The 8,209-nt window shown below is 48.2% G+C and overlaps 1 protein-coding gene and 1 long non-coding RNA gene across 2 annotated transcripts; both read left to right on the top strand.

Moving 5' to 3' along the window:
- Positions 1-664: 664 nt before the first annotated feature.
- On the top strand, positions 665-6,533 carry LOC123107295 (uncharacterized). Its single transcript, XR_006451637.1, has 2 exons — positions 665-902; positions 6,258-6,533. It is a non-coding gene; the product is annotated as an uncharacterized lncRNA (long non-coding RNA).
- On the top strand, positions 2,932-3,334 carry LOC123107294 (oleosin Zm-II-like). The gene has a single exon (XM_044529283.1). It carries the CDS (start codon positions 2,957-2,959, stop codon positions 3,332-3,334), a length of 378 nt encoding a protein of 125 aa, XP_044385218.1. The 5' UTR covers positions 2,932-2,956.
- Positions 6,534-8,209: the final 1,676 nt, after the last annotated feature.

Here is an 8,209-nt window from a genome sequence, read left to right as displayed (position 1 = left end):
AAAAAACCACTAAGTGGCCACAACATCATGGGGTAGCCGGAGAAGCGAGGCGACGAGCCATGTCGTCAGTCCAACATCTGCCCTAACCGTCCAAGGTCCCGCTGCCTAACTAAAGGGTGTGACTGTTGTAAGAACGCAAAAAATTTGAAGGAGTCATAGGCCCGTCAATGAATGATCCGCTCGATTACCATTTTATTACGCATTGTCCAAGCCAGTCCTTGATCAATTTTCAAATTCTAGCGGTGTAGCAGCATTGGAAGAAGAGGTGAGATGCCATCACGGGCGTCATAGCATAGTTGTCAAATATTACAATCTCGCCAATCGCTCTTAGCCAAGGGATCGTAGTCCGAACCTGGTTTTGATTTACGAGCATGTAAAACTAGAAGGCGCGTGTTGCTTTCAAATGGTGGATTTGAGAAGACTTGTCCATCATCCCAATGAACTGTGCAAGATTTTCTTGTGAGCTTCCAAAAAAAAAAGACGTGAAGCTCGAGAAGGAGCAGCTCTCCCCGGTCCAGGCACCCGGAGCGAAGGGGGGGCCCATCCATGTAGGCCGGCTGCTGGGTTTGCATGGACTGGAAAGAACGTGCTTAGTTGGCCCAAGTTACTAGTACGTGGCTGGCTACGTACTAATTACGCACTTTGTCTAAAAAAACTAATTACACACAACCGCTGATCATGGATCGAGTCAGCCATCTTGGAGAGGCGCACTAGTTACGACTTCACGCACGCACGGTATCGACGGCTGCCGCCAGATGGATTTTCGCCTCTTCGCCTCGCGATCGCCGGAACCAGTTGAACAACGGCGGGCAAGCGATGGCCACCGAGCATGCGCCATGCCGTCGCTACTACTTGAGCCGGCGACTCCCCATCAACGAGACGAGAAGCTGATTCTAGACAAGGTATTGTGCCCTGACGATTTTACTTTTGTCATCATAATTAATAAAAAGTTATAGTAAATGATAATCAATAGATAGTTGATTGATTGGCCGTGGTTGCCGTAGGTATTATCTAGTTAATAGAAAGCATTGCGCTAATTTTCAAACATTAAAAGGGTGTTTGGATACGTTTTAGTCTCATGACTAAAAGTAGTGAGATTAAAACTTGCTAGCCTCACCCATGCTTGGATCCAAATACTAAAGAGACTAAAATCAAGTTAATGAGCATTTATTATCCTCTCAACACTCCAATCCAGAACTCGTGTGTATTAAAAGAGGGGAATTAAATAAGAAGAGAGAGGACGAATCCACATTTTAGTAGGGGTGCCACTGACTAAAAAAATTTAGTCTCAAAACTAGTTTTAGCCCCTCTTTAGTCAGGGGTGCTTGGAACTTTAGCCTCTTAAAGAGACTATTTTTAGTCAGACTAAAATAAGTCTTTTGGATCCAAGCACCCTCTAAGAGCATGTCCGATATAGAGACCTTGATGTGATGCTTTAGGGAAAACATATATAGAAATAATAATAATTACATGTCATCTGTCTAGGGGTCACCACGTTCCGTGCTAGTTGCAATGCATATATAGATGTTTTTCCATTAAATTGATTGGATTGTGTATGTTCTTTGCAATATTCTATGGAACACACAGATGCAAAGCAGTAATCCAGGAAAAGAAATTAGTCCATGATTATGGTTAATCTGTTTTTCTCTAAATGCATCGGATTCGATAGTACTTTCACTTTCGCCTCCTAGTGAGTAAGACAATTTCATCGGGTGTCTGGTGCAAAATTGAATCTTGGGATTGAACAAGAAAGCAGGAAAGACGGCTAAGAAATCGACCCTGAGGGCAATTTCTAAGGGGCCCCGAGCTCTAATCTCGCACCGGGCCCCTAAAATCATAGGACCAGCCCTGCTCATAGAATATAGAATTCAGTAATGTGCTTGTCTGACATAGAGTATAGACATCCTGAACCCATGGACATATGAACCCGTTTTTTTTAAATGCATTCCAAACGCATTTTAAAATGTCAAAAAAAATTGAAATAAAATTTTACGCGTACATCTTCGCAACATGTGTGTGTGGCACAGAGTTTTGCGAAAAAACTCTTTTTGTTTTGCCTCCACGAAAAAGATAATTTCTGTACTCCTAAATAGCGTTCCACGACACGTTTGTTTGTCTTTTTTACACATGTCAAAGAAAAAGTTATATTTCCGCGAAACTTCTTACACACACATAGAATGTGAAGTTTTATGCGTGAAATATTTTTCAGAATTTTTGGATATTTAAAAATAAGTTTTCCAAAGTGGGTTCATCGATACACTTTCCGTCCGACATACCCCTACTTAAGTCAATGTTGTCAAACCAAGCATTGCGGCGAAGTGCTAGTTTAACATTCCATTTTATCTTTTTTTGAGGCCGCTTTGAGTCTTGGGCATTGACCATTGAGCCACAGGGAGTACACCGTTTGATTTTCGTAAGAACATGGAACAATTGTGTGTCCTCGTCAACTCATGGGTGAATTTGTAGATGAGATCAGCATGCTCATGTATCCCCCGGTCCTAGCCTTAGCCTTAGAGCATGTCTAGCAGATCCCTTAAAACACATGAAACTATAAAATAATTATCGGTTTACATTTTTAGGCAGAAAAGGCGACCCAAATAGAACGCGTAAATGACTCCGACCTGTAATTTTTTTTAAGGGACACGAAAAATATCCCTACCGAATCTGTCAAAATAAGGATTTCGGAGTCAACCTGAGGGTACCTTGTATATAAGAAAGATCATTGAGGGGAGTCCAACTGCCATCGAAACCTTCATGGCTCGCTCCTGGCTGCCGCCCCGTCCGTCCCCGTCTGTCGCCCTGGTCATCCGAGAAGCTGCCCCACCCGTTCAGACTGTCGCCCATCCATCATCGGTCGCCGCCCTGCTTATATGGGAAGCCGCCCCATCCGTCCGGCCCACCGCCGCCGCCCTGCCCATCCTGGCCGCCGCCTCGCGCGTCCCTGCCTCGGCTCACCATGGCCACGACAGCATTAGCGCGTGCGTACCAGCAACACGGCAGGAAGCAGCAGCAGTACCAGCTGCTACGGCGCATGGAGGGGCTGAGCCTGGGGTCTGCGCTCCGCAGCGACCCACACGCCCCCGCGCTAGCCGCGGCAGCGCTCCTCATCCCACTTGGCACCGTGTTGTTGGGCCTCTCCGGCCTCTTCCTGTTGGCCACGCTCGCCGGCATTGCGCTCGCGGCGCCTCTCGTTCTTCCCTTCAGTCCGGTGCTCATGCCCGCCGCGCTAGCCGTCGCGGGGCTCGGCGCCCCGGCCTTCTTCGCACATAGAGTTGGGGACGACGTCAGGGATGCTCTAGGCACCACCAAAGCGTGGAACGTCGCCATCACCTAGTGCTGCACGGGTGAACGTATGTACGCGTCGTGTGCATGCGTTCAATTTATCGCAATCAGATGTACGTATGCGTGTTCAGAGCATCTAGGCGAGAGGAAGAAGAAGGCGTGGGGAAAAATATAAGTGAATATTCGGTTTTACAATTTAAGTTTAAGGGGTATGTTTCGCCGCAGCATGTAACATGACGGATTTCATTACAAATACATCGAAGCGGTCCTAGGCGGGCTCTAGAGTATAATTAATACCTAATCTAAATGATCGCCGGCGTCCGGTCCCCGTCTCCGGCCATCAGCCCCGAGAATTGAAGCTTCACCGTCTCCAGTTCCGCCTCGGCGCTCTCCAGCTCCGCCTCTGGAGCCCCGGGAAGTGAAGTTGTTCGCCTCGACATTGCCGCCAAGCGACTAATCGATCGAAGATGCTCAGCCCACCAAGCTTGGCGTCGACAGGAGGGGAGGAGCGGTGGCCTTCCTGGGACACGAGCGGCGGCGACCTTCAGTGCACTACTCTTCCTCGCTGTCGGCGGCACCCGCGGACATGCCGGCTTCTTCGTGGTTGTGGCGCCAAGGCGCGGTCTCGTCGATGTCCTCCTTGTCGGTGTCGCCGAACAACGCCTCGCTCGCATCATTGTCGCACTCCTTGCCGGCGGCGGACACCTCCGCCACCCGCTGCTGGTACCTCCAGCGGGCAAGGAGGATCCCGCGGGCGGAGTGGTAGGACTCGAGCAGTGCCTCCTGCTTCGCCAGGTCTGCATCCGGTGCGACCGCCCTGGCGGGCGGTGACCTGCTCCTTCGCCTATGAATGCTCTTGGAGGAGGTTGTGGTTGTAGTTGGCGTCAGCCTGTGCCTCCCGGAACTGCTCCCCCCACACCATGTCCATATAATGGACACAAGCCTCGCCGATGGTCATGGTGCAATGCACCGACGAGGGTGGAGTGGAGGAGGAGGGTGCCGTGGAGGAAGAGGAGGGTGGCGCTGGCTCGTTGTCGAAGGCGTCTTCAATTTGCACGTCCTTCGATTGCCTGCCGGCCTGCCAGTCGGCAGCAATGGCGGCCATGGCCTTCTTCTGCTTTGACGTAAGCCCGTCCTAGAGATCTTTGGCCGCGGAGGGATCCATGGAGGGGAATGGTGTGGAGAGGGGTGATTGTGACTATGGCCAGGGCATCGGGGAAGCGGTTTATATAGCACCGGTGGGCGGCAGAGTGACGGACGGGTGGCACCGGAGGAAACGCCTCGGCAACCGTGTGCCATCGATGCGGGTGGCAAACGGACGGACGAGCGGCCGTCATATCGCTTGAACGCGCTGCAGTCGCCTGCACTGCGAAGCGGCACGGGCGGCGCTCTCTCAGCCAACGCGTCGCTTTAATGCCGGCGCCAGTGAGCGGTCGCGTCCGCTTTGGCCGGGCATGAATGCGGGCGCTGACGCTCTAAAGCGGCGCTGACAGAAAACACGTGAGAGGGGGAGAGGTTTTTGGTGGGCCAGAACGGTCAGAAATGGGCTTGGGATCGGTCCGGACTCCCGTAAAGCTCCCCCACTTTTGTCTCCGGTTTGCGAGAGAAATCGTGTACTGACCGTGTCGCGGACCCATACAGATCCATATTGAATGGCTTTCACACTCCAGACAGCATAGTCCGGACCATTGCGGGAGGTTTATGGGTCGGCGATACCTTAGCCATTGGGATTTGTTGTTACTACCTCACAACCTCAGTACCACCTCACGACCCTTCCCTTCAATTGTTTTTTAAATATAATCGTGGACCACTGTTATATTCTTGCTCCATGCGTTCGTGCCATGCTGCTAAACATGTTGTATTCTTTTACACGGTCGTGTGAACATTTGAATGTTTAGATATAACTATCTTATTGTTAATTATATGAAGGGAACTATCTTATTGAGTACTTTTTTCTCTTAAATTACTTGTCGCGGAAATGGATAAAAATAGATGTATTCAGAACTTACATACGTCCAGATGCGTCTCTCCAACAAGTAATTCGGACAAAGGGAGTAGTACTTCATATAGTCCTACTGTTCCCTTCCCAAAATTGAAGTTTTTACAATTCCTATGCAGAATTTTACTCCAATGTTTGTGCATGCATGCCATATGGTAGCATATACATTCTACTCCCTCTATGAGATGTTGCACGTATTGTCTGTGTGTCTTATTCATTTCGACGTTTTTGGATACATTTTCCCTATATCAGCTTAATTAGGTAGGGCAACATTGTGTTTGAAAGGCCTAATGGATGGGGTCTCATTTAAATTAGCGATGGAACTCACAGGAGAATCAACCACATTTAAAAAATACATTCAAGTATCGATGTGAAGGCACTCAAGCTTGAAATATGTGAACATTCCTTTGCCTTGATGATTTCAGTCGTTGGCTTCGTATTGCTCATGGATTGAAGAACTCAGCCTGCAACTTTATTCATCTCATGCGAAAATGTACAACTTTTCATGCTCATTTTTACTTGAAGGGAGTGGCGAGCCTATTAGATAACTTCATCTCGACGAAATATGCCTTCAGTCACACGACTGGACTTGGTTGCTTAAGAAGGCTGACTAGTCTCGAATGGTATAATGTGCATATTGTGGGGATCAATTAATGTGTTTTATTTAATATTTAGTTGCTCTGGAGAAATAGAGACTTACGGGTTGAAATGAGTTGTTTTTCGTGGATTCAGATTGGATCAAGCCCATACTATCTGTTTAGCATCAATTGCTAGTGACTAGCATCTCACAGATAAGTCACATGCTTGCTGACATGCATCAGCGATATTGTTCATTGACTTATTGATAGATTTATAAACATATAGGAAATATTATGATACATGATTGCCTCTAGGGCACATTTTCAACATGTGGTTGGGGGTGCTATAACCGGGAGAATTTATGTTGGACTGAATTGATGTGTGCTCGGTGTACCAGGATATTGTAGGTAACCTGAAGCTAGCCGATGGGAAGAAATCACGGTCACGACGGTTGGCACAAAGAACACTCATCCTTTAGACCTCACAACCGTGCCAACAACCGCTGTTGCGGTGCAACCACATTTTTTCATGACTTTTTCTGAAACAAATGGCAAAATATGTGGCATATTTCATTGAATAAGGAGAAGAGGTTTAAGTATAAACGAACACTAACCATAAAGGAATCACTCTCTCGGGATTATGACTCTAAGGCATTTCTCCGTGACTTGCTCGATATTTTGTGTTTGTTTCTCGCAAGGTTAATTTTTCTTCTTCTTCTTCTTCTTTTTGGGCTTGTACTTTGTGTTTTTCCAGGCACAAAATGATACATATTTAGATGAGTTCTTGAGTAAAAACAATTCACATGCTTCTGGTCCACCAATGGTGGCGCAGCCAGCGATTTAGCTAAGTTTTCTTTTGGTAAGTATGATTCCCTTTTGTGAGTGGCACCCCTTATCAGGATCCAATATCTTATTCCTGTTGGGGAACGTAGTAATTTCAACAAAATTCCTACGCACACGCAAGATCATGGTGATGCATAGCAACGAGAGGGGAGAGTGTGATCTACGTACCCTTGTAGATCGACAACGGAAGTGTTTGGTTGATGTAGTCGTACGTCTCCACGGCCCGACCGATCAAGCACCGAAACTACGGCACCTCCGAGTTCTAGCACACGTTCAGCTCGATGACGATCCCCGGACTCCGATCCAGCAAAGTGTCGGGGAAGAGTTCCGTCAGCATGACGGCGTGGTGACGATCTTGATGTACTACTGTCGCAGGGCTTCTCCTAAGCATCGCTACAATATTATCGAGGACTATGGTGGCAGGGGGCGCCGCACACGGCTAAGAATATGATCACGTGGATCAACTTGTGTTCCTCTGGGGTGCCCCTGCCTCTGTATATAAAGGCACAAGGGGGGGTGTAGCCGGCCTAGGAGAGGCGCGCCAGGAGGAGTCCTACTCCCTCCGGGAGTAGGATTCCCCCCCCCCAATCCTAGTTGGAATAGGATTCGCGGAGGGGGGAAAGGAGAAAGGGGGGCCGGCCCCCTCTCCTTGTCCTATTCGGACCAAGGGAGGGGAGGGGCGCGCGGCCCATCTCAGGCCACCTCTTCTCTTTTCCACTAAGGCTCACTAAGGCCCATATAGCTGCCGGGGGGTTCCGGTAACCTCCCGGTACTCCGGTAAAATCCCGATTTCACCCGGAACACTTCCGATATCCAAACATAGGCTTCCAATATATCAATCTTTATGTCTCGACCATTTCGAGACTCCTAGTCATGTCCGTGATCACATCCGGGACTCCTAACTCCTTTGGTACATCAAAACTCATAAACTCATAATATAACTGTCATCGAAACCTTAAGCGTGCGGACCCTACGGGTTCGAGAACAATGTAGACATGACCGAGACACGTCTTTGGTCAATAACCAATAGCGGGACCTGGATGCCCATATTGGCTCCTATATATTCTACGAAGATCTTTATCGGTCAGACCGCATAACAACATACGTTGTTCCCTTTGTCATCGGTATGTTACTTGCCCGAGATTCGATCGTCGGTATCCAATACCTAGTTCAATCTCGTTACCGGCAAGTCTCTTTACTCGTTCCGTAATACATCGTCCCGCAACTAACTCATTAGTTGCAATGCTTGCAAGGCTTAAGTGATGTGCATTACCGAGAGGGCCTAGAGATACCTCTCCGACGATCGGAGTGACAAATCCTATTCTCGAAATACGTCAACCCAACATGTACCTTTGGAGACACCTGTAGAGCACCTTTATAATCACCCAGTTACGTTGTGACGTTTGGTAGCACACAAAGTGTTCCTCCGGCAAACGGGAGTTGCATAATCTCATAGTCATAGGAACATGTATAAGTCATGAAGAAAGCAATAGCAATATACTAAACG

The sequence above is a fragment of the Triticum aestivum genome, chromosome 5A (assembly GCF_018294505.1).
Source record: "Triticum aestivum cultivar Chinese Spring chromosome 5A, IWGSC CS RefSeq v2.1, whole genome shotgun sequence".
NCBI lineage: Eukaryota > Viridiplantae > Streptophyta > Magnoliopsida > Poales > Poaceae > Triticum > Triticum aestivum.
This window is presented reverse-complemented; position numbering and strand designations above follow the sequence as displayed.